This window comes from Antechinus flavipes, chromosome 1, assembly GCF_016432865.1.
Source record: "Antechinus flavipes isolate AdamAnt ecotype Samford, QLD, Australia chromosome 1, AdamAnt_v2, whole genome shotgun sequence".
In the NCBI taxonomy this organism is placed as follows: Eukaryota; Metazoa; Chordata; class Mammalia; order Dasyuromorphia; family Dasyuridae; genus Antechinus; species Antechinus flavipes.
The window spans coordinates 672727117-672744940 of record NC_067398.1 but is presented as its reverse complement, the minus strand read 5'-3'; the positions used below and the strand labels follow the sequence as shown (position 1 = coordinate 672744940).

At 35.6% G+C, this 17824-nt stretch overlaps 1 protein-coding gene across 1 annotated transcript in view; it reads right to left on the bottom strand.

Moving 5' to 3' along the window:
- Window positions 1–17824, bottom strand: part of BTBD2 (BTB domain containing 2) — a 57638-nt gene that overhangs the window by 10457 nt on the left and 29357 nt on the right. Inside the window, exon 3 of the mRNA XM_051972252.1 lies at window positions 8710–8866. Within this exon, the coding sequence (XP_051828212.1) occupies window positions 8710–8866 (157 nt within the window). The remainder of the gene's footprint in view (window positions 1–8709; window positions 8867–17824) is intronic.

Sequence of the window (17824 nt, the reverse complement as noted above, 5' to 3'; positions counted from 1 at the left end):
TCATATCTGCTCCTGCACTTCTAGAGGCTGACTAGGTTTCCTGAAGACAATGACAATCTGTTAAGGAAGGAAGCTAGAGTCCAGTGTCAGAAGTGTATGGTTTTATTAGCAACTGTCCTGTGGTTTCAACAAGTGCTTAATATAAGATACCGAAGGAGATGAATGGGCTTTGGAATGAATTTAACAATTTTAAAAGTATAACTCATAGTATGGAACTGATTTTGAACATATTTTGTGCATTCAGCTGTTCTGGATTACATTGTGTTCTCCTTTAGATCAAATTGAATATTGATAAAGCTCCATCAATGATAAAATGGTGTGACTATCATTCATATTCTTTTTTTGCTTAAAGCATAATAAAGTTATACTTCAAATATTCAAAAAAAGAAAGAAAAGGCTACTACAATAATCCAGGCAAAAGGTGATAAAAAGATCTACATACTTGGATGGTAACTCTATGAGTAAAGAATGGGTTGAGAGTAATGATGGAAGACTCTCCCTGCCCTTCTAGCTCCTGAGTTTGCTCAAGTCATTCTTCTCTAAGAAGCCTCTATTAAATCCCTATATTGCTAATTCCTTCCCCCTTTGGAATATCTCCAAACTAACCTGTGGATATCTTTTTTTGTTGTTGTTTTTGCTGAGGCAATTGGGGTTAAGTGACTTGCCCAGAATTACACAGCCAGGAAATGTTAAGTGTCTGAGGTCAGATTTGAACTTAGGTCCTCCTGACTTTAAAGCTGGGGCTCTATCCTGTGGATATCTTGTCCATCCATAGTTGTTTGTATGCTTGTTCCTCATAACAGCTTGTTACACTGTTAGCTCCTTGAGATCAAGGACTGTCTCTTGCCTTTCTTTGGTTCCCCAGTGCTTAGCACAGGGACCAGCACATAGTAAATACTTAATAAATGTTACCTTGACTTGAAGAAATGGAAATTTCAAGTTTAGGTAACTGATTAACGATGAGATATACAAGTTAAATTAAGGGAGAAGTTGGGGGTGATCCTAAGATTCTGGGAAGTTGGGAAGAGGAGTCAGTTGGAGGGCAGAGATAATGTCAAGGAGCCTCCTACAATGGCCTTCTCAGGGGTATCAGCCACAACCACCAAGCACCTTCCCCAGCTAGAGAGTGTCAGGCCCCTTAACTGTGGGACTCTTACATCTGCAGAGGTGGGAGGGGGCCCATACCTGGGCAGCCTTGATCCATTCTGTCTGTTAGCTGCCTAGGATGTAGGCCCTTTGCCATGTGCCCTGCTGCCTTACATCTACCTCTTTCCCCCACATCTTTTCAGCTGGGTCTGTAGAAAAGCTTTTTAGTTTCATGTATTAAAGTTAGGTGATTTGCTTCTCCTCCAGATCTACTTCTTCCCTATTATCTTCATCCTTGTCCTCTTGTGTACATTTACGTAGAAAGAAGCTTCTTACAGGTTTCTTTGTTGTCTCTCTGTTGCTGTTTCTGCTGCATTTGTTCAATGCTCCTACATTTATGATGTCTGGGGTATTTACAGAAGTAAATAATTTCTTCAAGTCTCATTTTCCAAGAATGTTTCATATACACTTTCTTACTATTGAATGTAATCCCCCCCCAATTTATAATTATAAGTTCCAATTTGCAGAGTAAGTTACCCTGAGCTGTATCCTATTCCTTTTGGAAGATATTATATAATTCCTTCTTGCATTTTCTGGTGAATATAAAATAGTCTTGTATTATTTGAATTTTCTTACCTCTATATTTAATATATTTATATTTAATCTTTCTCCTGGATCATTTTCAGAACTTACTGTTTTCTGAAATGAATTTTTCAATTTAACCAACATATGTCTTGCAATTTGCCATCTTAGTTTTGAGTTTTTTGTCTTTTTTCTAGAGGAAATTAATTTCTAAGAATCATTTCTATTAGTATCTATGTTCGGAAATTTTAGACAGTTCTCTTTCATTATATCTTCCATTATTATGTTAGGGTATTTGATGTAATGTTCTTCTGGGAAACCTAGGATCCTTAGGTGGTCTCCATACATCAGTCTCTTCAAGATCAGCATACCTGCTTTAGAGATCCTACTTTCTTTTAATATTATTGTTTTTTGATTCTCTTCTTCCAGATTGACCTTCATTTCTGTGTTTTTACTTTCTTAATCCATTGTTCTTTCGTTTCCTCAATGAGACTTGCACCGTTGATTCAAGTTTTTCTATTCTATCAATTATTTTTGTTGTTCAGACAAAATTTTGCTCTCATAATTTTCATTTTTATTTTAAACCACTTTGAAACAATATGCTGTACTTTCATGTTTCCAAATTCCAAAGGATCCTCTTCATGAAGTTTTGGATGTTTTGTAGGATATAATCACAGAAGCTAGAACTCATTAATTAGCTGATCTGAAAGAGCTATTTCCGTCTACTCTGTTTTCCCTCTTGACATCTCCTTATCTTCAAAGTCTCTGATTTCTTCTTTTCCTGAAGTTTTTGATAATTCCAATCTTTTCCCCCCTCACTGCTCACTTTCTACTAATGCTACATTCCCTGGGCTGGATCTCAAAGCACATATGTCTTTTTTTCTTTATTTATTAAAACTTTTATATTTTCAAAATATATGCAGGATAATTTTTCAACATTAACCCTTGCAAAACTTTGTGTTCCAATTTTTCCCCTCCCTGAGATGGCAAGTAATCCAATATACATTAAACATGGTAAAATTATATATTAAATCCAATATATGCATACATATTTATACAATTATCTTGCTACACAAGATCAAATGGATTAAACAGATCAAAACGGAAAAAATAAGAATAAAATACAAGCAAACAACAACAAAAAGAGTGAGAATACTAAGTTGTGATCCACACTCAGTTCCCACAGTCCTCTCTCTGGGATACAGATGGCTCTCTTCATCACAAGATAATTGGAACTGGCCTGAATCATCTCATTGTTAAAAAGAGCCATATCCATCAGAATGGATCATCATATAATCTTCTTGTTGCCATGTACAAAAGGTTTCCTGATTCTGCTCATTTCACTTCACATCAGTTCATGTAAGTCCCTCCAGGCCTCTCGGAAATCATCCTGCTGATCATTTCTTATAGAAAAATAATATTCCATCACATTCATATATAATAATTTATTCAGTCATTCTCCAACTGATGGGCAGCCAATCAGTTTCCACTTTCTAGCCACTACAAAAAAGGCTGCCACAAATATTTCTGCACACATAGATTCTTTTCCCTCCTTTAAGATCTCTTTGGGATCTAAGTCCAATACAGACACTGCTGGATCAAAGGATATACACAGTTTTATAGCCCCTCGGGGATAGTTCCAAATTACTTATAGAATGATTGGATCAGTTCACAACTCCATCAACAATGAATATATATATATATATATATATATATATATATATATATATATATATATATATATACATATATATATATACATATATATATATATATAAAAATGGCCCAGTTTTCCCATATTCCCTCCAACATTCGTCATCTTTTCCTGTCATTTTAGACAATAAGAGGTGTAGCACATATGTCTTTATCTCAAGAAATTTCTGGGAATACAAAACTTGCCCCAAATGGATGCTAGGCTCTTTTCCTCAGACTTAGTAACATATCAAAAACACTTCCCTCCTTCCCACAACATACAATGGCCTGGTCCCATTCCCCCTGTTCATCAGTTCTCTCTGGCCCAGCAGAGTGTGGCCAAAATAGTGACACTATAGCCAAGGGTAATTTTTTTTTTAATTTGGTGTGTAGGTCTCCAAGGCTGTAGGAGGAGAGGACAGTTAGAATATGAAGTTGAATTCTATTTCAAGCTTAGAGACATCCTGTCCCTTTTACTCTGGTTCTACTGTCCTATACTGTCCTATATTTGCAGCACAAAACACTGCTGTTGAACTGGCTACAGAGGCCCCAAGAAACTTCTGCAGCCTAAGACCCTGGTCTATAGCACTGGAAAGAAGAAGAAAGAGGCTGGGGATAGGGGGTTGGGTGTTGCTAGCTTGGGGACCAGATCACAGGATCATAGGGGAAAAAAGTAACTATTGGTCATGTGATCAAGAAGCAAACACCTTTTGCTCTCTGAGTCCTCCACAGCATGAGCTAGTATGACTCTCTTATATATTACAGTAAACATAATTGTAGATAATACCAGGAAGTTTAAGCTGCCCCAAAACACAATCCATTTGCTTTGGCAATGAAGGAAAATGCAACATACTTCTTCATTGGCCTCCTGAAGGTTTTGTGTGTTTTTTAATTCTCTAGAGGCCTATACAGTTAGGAATAAAGTAAGAATATTTTAAATTGAATTTTTTTTCGATTAACAAAAAATTATTTTCTCTGTGTCTCTCTTCTCTATCTATCTGTCTGCATGGTAAAGAAAGAAGAAAAACAAAACCCCTAAAGCAAACACGTACAATGAAGCAAAACAGATTTCTACATTGGTTCTATTCAAAAATAGCTCTCATTTTGCATCCTGAGCCTACCATCTATCAGAAAGGTGGTGGGTGGGATAGTACCTCTCTGTTCTCTGGAATCATGGTGGGTCACTGCATTGATTAGAAGGATAAAACAGAATTTCAGTATATCAAACTAATTTTCATCATGAAATTATGATCAAGCCATGTCTACTGATTATTCCCATGACTTGAGTCTGTGCTCAAGTAAAGAAAACTTAGCTGGGCATGCCTTAATTAGGCCACCCACATGTTGCTGAACTTCCTTAGAAAGACCCCTTTCATTCCCCAAAAGATAAATAGTTAAAAGAGATAGACAAATAGTTATCAAAAGAATTATAAACTATCAACATGTGAAAGAATGCTCCAAATCACTAAAAGAAATGCAAACTGAAATAACACCAAAGTTTTATTTTACATCCTGCAAACTGTCAAAGATCACAAAAGATGAGAAATTGTAGAACACTAGGGCATTATTGGTGGAGATGTAAATCAGTACAACCACATGAGAAAACAAAATTTGAAATGATGCAAGTAACATGACTAAAATGTCCATACCCTTCAATCTTGAGATTCCACTACAAGATTTATACTCCAAGGAAACCATTGATAAAGAAGAAAGTTACCATATAAATATACAGAAGTAAATGATCATAGTAATCTAGTGTTTGACAAATTCAAAGAGTCAAGCTTTTGGGGCAACACACTATTCGGCTGGGAAAATTAAAAAGCAGTTTGGCAGAAACTAAGCACAGGCTAATATCTCACAGCATATAACAAAATAAGTCAAATGGGGTAAATGATTTAGACACAATGGGTTATAAAGCAAAATTGCTATTACTTTTGTTATAAGAGAGGGAAAAATTTGCCTGTCAGATCTAGGAAAGAGTTTATGACCAAATACGAGATAAGCTAGACAATTTTGATTACATGAAATTTAAAAGTTTGGGCACAAACAAAACCAATGCAATGCAGCCAAAATTATAAGGAAAACAGGAAACTTGGGAAGGAAAGTTTTCTGCTAAAGGGCTAATTTCTCAAATAGGTTGGGGAAAAAAGCCAAATTAACAAAAAATATGAACCATTCCCCAATTGATAAATGATAAAAGGATATGAAGAGGCAGTTTTCAAAAGAAGAAATAAAAGTTCTCAATCATATGAAAAAATGCTCTAAAATCACTAATATTCAAGGAATACAAATTAAAACAACTCTGAAGTTGTTTGATAACTTTACACCTATCATATTGGCTAACATGACAGTAAAGAAAAATAAGTATTGGAAGGGGGAACATAAAAAAAAAAAAGGTATGTTAATAAATTGATGGTGGAATTATAAACTGGTCCAACCATTGTGGAGAACAATTTGGAACTATGCCCACAGGGTTATAAAACTGAATCTCCTTTGACCCAGCATTATCACTACTAGGTCTAGATCTCAAAAAATTTTTAAGAAAAAGGAAAAGAGCTAGATGTACAAAAATATTTTTAGCCTCTTATTGTGGTGGCAAAGAATAGATAAGTGAGGGGGATCCCCATTAACTAGAAAAGGGCTGAGGGTGTGGTAGATGATTGTGATAGAATACTTTTGTGTTATAAAAAATGAGGAGAACATGCTTTTAGAAATACTGGGAAGACTTATGAACTGATGCAAAGTGAAGTGAGTAGAACTAGAAAAACACACATCTTTTTAAGAGAAATATTTTAACGATCAACTGTGAAAAACTTAGCTACTATAATCAATACAATGATCAAAGATAATTCCAAAGGATTCATGATGAAAAATGCTATCCCACTGCAGAGAAAGAAGCGATGAATTCTGAGAGCAGATTGAAGCATACTTTTGTCATTATTTTTTTCCCCACATAGCTAATATGGAAATATGCTTTACATGACTTCACATTTGTAATTTGTATCACTTTGCCTTCTAAATGAATGAGGGAGGGCCTTAGAAGAGAATTGGGAACTCAGTATTTTAAAAAACGAATGTTGAAAAATAAACATTAAAAAAAGAAGAAGAAAATCTCCCAAACCAAGATATTTATCTCAACATTTTTTATTGTAGGAGAGTATTGGAAACAAAGGAAATGTCCTTTATTAAGAAATGGCTAACAGATTGTGATACAAAAATGTAATGGAATATTCCTTTGCTATAAGATAATAGTTTCAAACTCAAATAGAAACAGATTTCTATGGGCTGTATTTTGATTTAGAAAATAATAAACTGACATTATCTGTGTTGTATTATATTTTATTTTGTTAAAACATTTCCCAATTTCATTTTAATATAATTCAGGCTGTGAGATCAATTATGATGAATAAAAGGCCAACATGCAAAGATTTTACATGATTTGATGCAGAGTAAATTAAGCAGAGCCAAGAAAACAATATAGACAAGAGTAAGACGATGTAACTGGAAAGACTACAAAATAATCACAAATGAATGCTATGAAATTGTAAAGAACAAGCATGATTTCAAAGAAAAAATATGAGAAGACCCCACTCTTTTGGAGAGGTGAGAGGTCTGTGGGTATGGTATACGGCATATATTTTCAGTCTTTTTTGATGTACTGATCAGTTTTGTTGATTTTTTTCTTCTTTTTTTCCTCTGCTTTTAAAAAATGTTATTTAATATATGATATTGCTCTCTGAGAAGGGTTAGGAGATGGTGGGGGACATTGGAAGAAATTCTGGTGATATAAAAAATAAAAGATATCGGTACAGTTTATTTTTAAAAATATTTCTTTCATAATGATATTGCCCTGGTTCAAATATATATGATCTACTACCTACCATATATCAAGTGTAAATGTATTTGCCTTTTGTTCCAAATTCCCAAAATCAAAAAAAAAAAAAAAAAAAAAGCCAGAGGCAGAGTGATCTGAAGATCTAATCCTTAGAAATCAGTTTTGGGCAGCTACTTACATTTCTGGTCAGTCATGGGCTAAGGAGTATTAAAAGAAATGAGTAGATTTTAATGAAGATTTAATTCCTTGAAATATAAATACTCTGAAAGGAATATAAAGAACTTTCTTTGAACACATAATTCTGAGACCAAATAGTCACGAACATCTGAAGTCTTGTCCTTTAATACAAAGAAGTGGTAAGAGCGAGAGAATGAAAATTATGAGATTTGGATTCCAGTTCCAACTCTGCTACAAATTCTGGGACCTTGACAAATCTGTGAACAATATCCTTAAAGTGAAAGGGTAAGACAATGGTGACAAATTGAGAATTGGAAGAAGGGGAGATGAAGGAATGATGATAGGAAGGGAGAAGAAAGTTAAGAACTGAAGCAGAAAGAGGATAATAATTCAAGGAGGATGCTCCCAGTTCTAAGATCCTAGGGGTTAAACTAAATATTTTCTTTTAATTTTTTTTCTTAAAATGTTTTCTATATTAGATTAAGCAGAAACAATAACAAAACTAAGCCCTAGGATAACTGGTAACTTTATCCAGTATGCAAATTCCTACCATTTTCATGCATGTAGTGAGTATGTTATAAATATATGCACCGAATTTATTTTCTGTTATTCTACCTTACATGTTTTATACTAAGGATTTCCAGTGGACCCTCTGCTCTTATATTTAATTTTTCCTATCAACAGAAATTTAGAGGATCATCCAACCCTCTAAGAAATAGCTATTGTTCCTGGAATATAAAAATGTTTTAAATTGAAATGTCTATTTGTTCTATGTTATAAACTCCTTTATATGACATTTAAGTTGGAACCTAATATTCCAGTGAATGATTCATATTGTAGGACTCTGTCTCCAAGCAATTATCTCTTTATAACTCCTAATAAAAGTGCATTTTCAGAATTATGCTTAAATAGGAAAAGTTTTTATGGACAATCCACGTGTTGTATTATACCAAAGGAGCTAACAACCTAAAACTAGACTCTTGAGATGCCTGAGAAAGTAGTAGACAATGGGCCATTTGGTTTCCAAATTGTGATTGAAATTTCTAGCTTGTAAGCTAGAATTCAATTCCTTCTACTTTGTAACCAGGACCTTTCCTAAAGAGTTCCTTATTAAGAAGAGTACAATTTTAAATTTTATATCATTTCAATCATGTAATAGTTTCCCCAATAATATTACATGAAACTAAACATCCTCTTTCTCTCCCCCTAAACACAAATGCCCGCTTGCTATTTTGATAAGAATGCTTACAACTTGTTTTCAGTCAACAAACTGCAAATGGCCACATAATAAATAAAGCTTTCATATGGCTAAAAATAAAGTATGAAACAAAACATACCTGTGTTAGAAGCATGAAAGCATTATCAGCACGGAGATTTTTCTTTAGAAATTCCACACAGTGTGCCTCAAGAGCAGGAACAGCATATTTTTTAGCTGTATAAAGTGTGGTCATAACAGTCTCTGGTCCAATCTGAACTTCATCAGAATAAAGAAATCTGAAAGACAAAACATCATAGTCCAAGTGAAATAAAACCTGATTTAACCAACAAACACGCAAGTACCTATCATCTAACAAGGACTATTCCTGAAGAAATACAATACCCGCCTTCAGAGAGCTTACATTTTTTGGAAATGGTACAACATTCCAAGACATAGTAAAAGTAGATTGCTACCAACTATATGGCAGGGAAAGGAAGGTAGCGTGAATGAAACCAGGGATTCAAGAAGTAGGAGAAATAAGGGAAAGTGTTCTGATAGTGAGGAAATACTGTGCAAACCTAAGTAACAAAATATCACATATAAGGAAAACAAAGAGGCCAGATCACAGATTACTGTTCAAACTGTAAAGGAATCCCAAAGCCAGACAAGTGAGTTACTCCAGAGGCATCGGGCAGGCAGTGCCACTTCTTCAGCAGAGACTGCCTTGCCCACATCCTACGCTGCAGAAATACTATTTTGGCAGCTGTGCCCTTTTCTATTAGAATGCAGGGATCTTCACTTTTGTATTTTATTCACTAGAGCCTAACAAGTTCCTAGAACTTAGTAAACTACATTCAGCAGAAACAGTTCAGTGAGGAAAAGAAGGGGCAGTTTCAGTCCCTCAACAAGCTTTAAAAAGTGCTTCCTGTGTGATGGGCACCGGGGTATGTTAGGCATGAAAAACAAAGCAAAAACAGTCCTAGTCCTCTTTAAGCTTCACCAAATGTCGGGGTTTGGTCAAGTAATAAAGTCACAATGGTCTCTTTGGCAAAAGACAGGCTGGTTTACAAGAGGAAGTTACAGATCCCAGGAGTAGTAAATATGAAATAGGTTTGGGAGAGCATACACTTAGCAAGGAAGATTAACAATAAGGGAAAAGTTTCCTCATGGAACACACAATTAACCAAGAGAAAGGGAATCCTCCATGAGGTTGGGGGCAGGCCACATCCACAGAAGAGTGTAGCCCCTAAAAGAATTAGCTATAAGAAAGAAAAAGGTACCCAAGGCTTGGGGGAGGGGATGAGAGGAGGCAGACTTCAAGGGGAGCTAACCCGAAAGGAATTCAGCAAAGATGGCCAGGGACAGATTTATAGGGGAAATTTCATCTCACGGGTTTGACATACAACTGGATACTGTAAGCTGGGGTTTCCCAAGACTTCTACAAGGGTGGGCAGATCCCCATCAGCACCCTTCCCTACTTGCCTCAGAGAGTATTATAATCTTATCAATATTTCTGATTTTCTCAGCCAATCCCACCTAGTAATCCAGGACCACCTCATTGACAGGAGACAGCTATAAATAAAATAACACAGAGCTCACTTAAAATGGAAGGCATTAGTAAGTTGGGAAGACCAGAAAAAGGTTTAAGATGAAAGATGCATTTCACTTTATACACATCAAGTTTAAAATACAGGTATGTCCTACTGTGAGCTGATGATTTCAATCTGGAGTTTAGGAAAGGGATACCTGATGACCACCAAGAAAGTAAATAAAGAGAAGTCGGGGGCAGCTAGGTAGCACAGTGGATAGAGCACCAGCCCTGAAGTCAGGAGGACCTGAGTTCAAATGTGATCTCAGACACTTAACACTTCCTATCTGTGTGACTCTGGGCAAATCACTTAACCCCAATTGCCTCAGCAAAAAAAAAAAAATAGAGAGAGAAAGAAGTCCAGGAATAGATACCTGGAGTGACACCCATATTTAGTGGATAGGACATATCCATATCTTATGGAGTCTGATGAATATTGGAAGAAGATCGGGAGATAATGGTGTTACAAAACCTGGGGGGAAACATAGTTAATAAACAGTGTCAACAACTACAGAGAAGTTAATTATGAGGGGGGAAAAAATCTTAGCTTTAGCAATTAAGATATTGGTAATCCTCAAAACAGCAATTTCAGGAAAGGAAGAAAGGGAGAGGGAGGAAAAGGAAAGAAAGATGAAGAGAAAGAAGAAGGATGGTCAGAAGGAAAGAGGGAGTGTGGCGAGAAGGGGAAGGAAGAATTTATTAAGTGATTGCTTACTATGTGTAGTGCTCTGTGTAAATAAGATAAACACAAGCAAAAAGAAAGAAAACCCCTGCCCTTAAGGAACACATGAAAGGAAAAAAGGATAGCCAGTGGGGGAGGGCACCTTCCACAAGACAGAAGTCCCAGGAGGAACTCGCCAACGGGGAAAGGTGCAGGTTTTGGGAAGGGACATTCCAGAACAAGAAAGGCAGAGTAGACTATTTCTGAACAAGGGAGGCCCCAGGTTCTGAGGGAAGCTCCAGGATGAGCCAGGAGGAGAGCAAGCATGTTTTTTAAATCCATGCTTTTGAATCTAGGGTAAAGAAGAAAAAGGCAGGTGGGCCTAGAACCTTCCACACAGTAAAGGCTCCTTCAAAGGGTGGGAAGGAATGAATGACTTATGCTAGCACTTTAACAGGAAAGACAGAGAATAGGACAATAGCTTAAGGGGATTAGCAGGGCCAGATGACATTTTTTTTTTAAGAGAATGTAGGAAGCCTAGACACCTTTATCGCAGCACAAAAGAAGTCAGTGTATAAGAAGAAAGTGAATATTAGAGAGGAAGACAGGATGATTAATCTGGGCAAATTCCCAGAAACAAATGAAAGCGGATGGGATCAAAGGTCTAATAAGTAGAGGGGAAGGACTTAACAAAGAAAAAAGCAACCTCTTCATCAAAGAATTAAGCAAAGGAGAAAGGACTGGGAAATGGTAAAGAACAATTTTGAGGTGTAATAGTGGAAAGAAGGAGAGATCACAACAAGTGCTGGCTAATTTCTGAGCAGAGTATGAGGTGATATTACCTGATGGGAGAGTTGCAGGGAAAGGGCTGTACAGCTGTCTAAAAAGAAAAGTCACCACTCTGCACAGCTGCTGTGAAGATTGCCACAGAGAGTGACTTGAAGAACAGGAATGCTATACATTTGCATCCACTCAACTGAGGTGAGTAACTTCCTCCAGTAACAGAGAGGCAGGAATAAAGAAAATGGATTGAGATCACAAAGAATTGGAATTTGGCAAGGTATAAACAAGGAGACAAAAGGGCAGGAAATCTGGGAGATGACATTACAGTAAAGTGTACAACATAATGAAGTCTAAGGTCAAGATTCCAGATGAAGAGAATGAGGTCAAAATAGGCAATGGACTCGGCAAAGAGAGTTGGAGTACCTGCAAGTCAAAAGACAGACCAAGAACAGGTTAAGAAGTGAGAGAGAGGAAAAATAAATGAGCAGGGGTCAGAGAGAAGAACTCAGAATCCTGGCTTACATAGTTCAAACTGTTATGGACAACTGAAATCAAGAGTCTGATCATCTTTGTGTGCAGGTGAAGTGCACAGAATAACCACACCTGATGACAAGAAACCATAGAGTTCTCTTTAAAAAAAAAAAAGTGGCAATGACCAGTATCCAGTATGTAAAATCCAGTATGTAAATTCTGGTGTATAATTCTTCTGAACATATTTAAATTTTTAAATGATTAAATTAAAAATATTAATCTTCTACATTTGTACAATTTACAAAGCCCTTTTATATGCACAATTTCATTTTAGTTACCAAAAACAAAATAACTTGCAGCATAAGGAGAACATGTATAAGCATGATCAATTTACAAATTTGAAGAAAACTGAGGTTCAGTAATGGGTAGCATAATGACTTTATATCTTAAGGCTTCAGCTTTAAAGAGTAGATTACTGCTAATAAAGCAAGAGGGTTTTTTAAAATTAAATCCATAGTATTATAATACTTTCCAATTATATAGTTTTCAACATTCATTTTTGTAAGATTTTGAGTTCCAATTTTTTTCTCCCTTCTTCTTTAACTTCCCCTCCCCAAGACAGCAAGCAATCTTTTTATAGATTATACATGTACAATCATTTTTAGCATATTTCCATATTTGTCATGTTGTGAAAGAAAAATCAGAGAACAAAAGAGAAAAGCCATGAGAAGAAAAAGTAAACAAACAAAAAGTGAAAATAATATGCTTCAATCTGCATTCAATAAAAAAGCTTAATATCACTCAAAAAAAGAAGTTTTTATTTATTCTATGAAATATTTCCCAATTGCATTTTAAAAAAATTTTAACATTCATGTTTAAAATGTTTGAGTCCAAAATGATCTTCCACCACTCTCCCTTTCCTAGAGAAAAATACTATTATTTTTATGACTTTATTCTGTACATGGCTTATCTGTACAGTTCTTTGCTAGTTGTTCCCTCCCCCACCCACTAGATTATGAGGCTCTCAAGGACCTCATAAGGACCTCTGGGAGCATAGTGCCCAGCATACAGTAGGTATTTAATAAAAGAGGGATAGGAACAAGGACTTCTACCCAAAAAAGGAGGAAAGAGAACCAGATAAAGACTAAAGCTAAGTCTATCATAATTGATCATTATATAATCTTGTTGTTACTGTGTTCTGGTTCTGCTCACTTTACTCATCATCAGTTCATGTAAGTCTTTCCAAGAAAAGCAAGAGTTCTTAAATCTTTTTTGTCTCATGAATCCCTTTCTCAGAATGACTTCAAATATATAAAACAAAGTACATAAGATTATTTTAAAAAGCCTATGCTGAAATACTGTGTGTGTGTGTGTGTGTGTGTGTGTGTGTGTGTGTGTGTATAAATGCAAACAAACAAATTCACATGGGGATATGTTAAGAACTTTTATGTTAGGTAGACTTATTCAAAGTCAAATGTCAAGTAAGGAATGAAATGGGATTTATTCCAAGGTTTTCTGATTCAGAATGATATAACAGAAGGAGCTTCAAGCCTGGTGATCAGGATAAATTCTAAATAATGGTTCAACCAGTTACTATTTTTTTAATTTGGAGCAAGCCACAGAATCAGAGTAGTAAAGGAACCCAGAGGTCACCTAGAGCAACCTATACTTAAAGAGAGAAAGCCTCCAACAAATGATCATTTAGTCTCAATTTGAAGACCTTTAGTGACAGAGAAGACTATGACACCCAGATGTGGCCCATTGCACTTTGGCATTGTTCTAATTGTAAAAAAAGAACAAACAAATCTACCAAACTCTGTAACTTCTCCGTTTTTCCAGTTCTTCCTTTGGGGTCATATTCAGCAAGTCTAAAGTATCTTGCACACAACAGCTCATTAGATAATAAAACTGCTAATCTCTGGGTTCAATATTTCTAATTCCTTTAAAGCCACTTGACAAAATTGCTCGTTTTCTTTGTGGTCAATATATGAGCAACTTAAGACGTATTCAGGACTGGTTGATGGCAGCATGGTCTCTAATAATAGCACAACTGAGCTTTAACTTTATTTAGTGAAGTGAATGCTTTAACATACTTTATGTCGTTCTTCTGTTAATTTGGGTTAATCATATGACCGTGGTGGCTGGCACAAGATTTACCAATCCTTTTTATTATGATTTAGTCAAACTTTCGTTTATAGTTCAATGTTATTCACTGCTGTAACCCATGGAGGTATGGTTAAAGTATGTGTCAAGGGCTACTTTAGGAAGTATGCCGGATACCCTCACAATGCTGACCACCCTTCTCTGGACATTCTCCAGCTTTGCAGTATCCTTCATAAAATATAGTGCCCAGAACCACACATACTCTGTATGTGGTCTGACCAGGACAGAAGAAACAAGAAAACTTCCCATGCTCTGGAAATTAAGAATTTCTCAATGGAGATTCAGATCGTGGCAGCTTTTAGGATTGGTCTGTTACATTATTGACACCTATTGAGCTTAAAATCTCCTTTCCCCTAAAACTGTTTTGTAAGAGCCACTTCTTTGTTCAAACCACACATCACCTACACTATATTTGTATAACTGATTCCTTTAACCCAAGATTAAAACTTCAAATTTACTTTTATTAAATTTCATCTTAGTAGATTTGGCCAGTTAAAATAACTTAGGGAGATTGTCTGGGACCCAGGTTGCTCTCCAATGTGCTAACTTTATTTCCTGCTTCACATCATCATCTGAAATGTGATAATTATTTGTCACAAGATCAGAGAATCCTAGTTCTAGAACTAGAAGAGACTTTAGAGGACATTTAATCAGATCTCTTCAATGTACAGTTGAGAAAACTAACTCAGGGGATTTAATTGACCAAAATTTTATAGGTAATACACAGCAGAGAAGGAAATATGAACCCAAGCTTCCTGATTCTAAAGACTGTGTTTTTTCCTAACTCAACCTACATCATCACATACATCTCTGCTTTCATCTGATTCATGGAAGAAAAATGACAAATAATAAAGGGCTGTGATCAGATCCCAAGAACTCTATCTTCCAAGTTGAAATCACTCTGTTAAAGATTCTTTTTTGGATCCAGTCACTCAACTAGACCTCAATATACCCAAGTAGCCTATATTTTGATCACAAAGATAACATGAGCAATTTTGTCAAATGGCTTACTGAAATAAAGGTGTATGCTATGACATTGCCCATTCCAGTCCAAAACAAAACAAATGAGACTTGTCTAACATGACCTTTTCTCAGGGGCAGTTTAGTATAGCAGATCAAGAGGATCTGGGTTAAAATCTTTCTTACTAGTTATAATGTTATATGACCCTTGACAAGTCACTTCATGTCAGTTGGCCTTGGTTTCATTTGTAGAACAGGGATAATAATGGCACCCAACTTGCAGATTTGTTGTGAAGACAAATAATAAATGTAAAATACATTTTGAACCTTATACATGTTAACTGCTATTATTATCATTATTGTTACTGCCAAAGCTACACTGGCTCTTATTACTTCTTTTTTTAAATGTTCACAATCATTCGAATGATATATGATCTTATCACTGTAAGCATTCCCTCTAATTATGAAGATCGTACTCAACCATGCAGGTTGATCCTGTACCACTCCTATCTATATCTTCTCCTAGAATCTGCCACAAGGGGAGGGAGAAGTGTCCACCCAACATGCTGGGAGTTTTCACTGCATTCTCTTAACACCACCATGATATCAATGGAACACAAGGCTCTCAATTATTCTTTGCTCCAAGTGATATTTCATCTTTTTAAAAATCACATTTCTTTAATGATATCTTTTATAAAATTTTGACAATAATTCCTAGTTTATTATGTCATTACTCAAGCCTGACAATAACCTACTGGGTGATCCTCAACTTTGATTCTTCAAAGACTGTAGAACTCTATGACTTACAGTCATCTGTCAAATGGAACAATGTTTTTTTTAAAGATTAAATGTCATGACTAATATGGAAATATGGTTAAAATGATTATGTATTTATACCTATATCAGATTATACATTTATAACATGCTTACTATCTTGAAAAAGGGAGAAAGAGGAAAAAAATTTGGAACTTAAAATCTAACAAAAAATGAATGTTGAAAATTATGTTTATAATTGGAAAAATAAAATACTATTGAAATTTAAAACAAAAGCAAATAAAAAAATACTTTTAATCTAAAAAAAAAAGATAAAAGTTTTCACAAACTATCTCAATAACATTCTGAAATTCTGAAATTCTGTCAAAAGTTGATATCAAGAGTTCTTTCCTTTGGTGAAAAACTAGGAGACTTTCCCTTCCCCAATCTTCTTCTTTTTTTTTTTTTAATTTATTTTTTTATTATAAATTTTTATTTATAAGATATATGCATGGGTAATTTTTCAGCATTGACAATTGCAAAACCTTTTGTTCCAACTTTTCCCCTCCTTCCCCTCACCTCTTCCCCCAGATAGCAGGTTGACAATACATGTTAAATATGTTGAAGTATAAGTTAAATACAATATATATATATATATACATGTCCAAATAGTTATTTTGCTGTACAAAAAGAATCGGACTTTGAAATAATGTACAACTAGCCTGTGAAGGTAATCAAAAATGCAGGCGGACAAAAATAGAGCGATTGGGAATTCTATGTAGTGGTTCATAGTCATCTCCCAGAGTTCTTTCGCTGGGTGTAGCTGGTTGAGTTCATTACTGCTCTACTGGAACTGATTTGGTTCATCTCATTGTTGAAAGAGGGCCATGTCCATCAGAATTGATCATCATATAGTATTGTTGTTGAAGTACATAATGATCTCCTGGTCCTGCTCATTTCATTCAGCATCGGTTCATATAAGTGTCTCCAAGCCTTTCTGAAATCATCCTGCTGGTATTTCTTACAGAACAATAACATTCCATAATATTCATATACCACAATTTATTCAGCCATTCTCCAATTGATGGGCATCCACTCAGTTTCCATTTTCTGCAAAGAGGGCTGCCACAAACATTCTTGCACAAACAGGTCCCTTTCTCTTTTTTAAAATCTCTTTGGGATACAAGCCCAGTAGTAACACTGCTGGATCAAAGAGTATGCACAGCCTTCCCCAATCTTCTAATATTTTGTTCTGTGCTCCACAATTTTTCAAAGATCATTCAGCAATCACAAATTACCAATTGCTTCAGGACTAGGATATAGTTCCTCTAAGACTGGTAACAAACTTAGGTAAAACCTTCAATTGCTCATATACAAACCTATTCCTTATCCTTGACTTTTGCTGTCTCATACCCACCCACCTCAAAGCCTACCACCATTCCCTTCCAATGGGCCCTTTAGAATTATTGCTCCATAATTAACTTTTTTTTTCATACTAAATCTTTTTCTCTAACTTTCCATATTTTGGCCCTTACTGAAACATGGTTCCCTCCCAAAGACACTCTTTCTAGTAATGTGTACCCTTTTGCTAATACCTAATTCATGTGAGTGGGAGAATCATAATATTAACTCCTTGCTCCCAACTGCCACTTCCAAATCAAGGCTTCTTCTATCACTTAAATAAACAACTCTTCTACTATAAGGTTCACATTATCCAAATTTATCAGGTAATCCAGATGCCCATGGCTGTTTTCTATAGATCACCTGCCCCTTTACCCCCAGAACATTCTTCTTTCCTCAAGGAAATCAGTGTCTGGTTTAGTCTTCCTTTCCATACCAATCTTCACACTTAAGAGTAAACTTCAAAATATATAC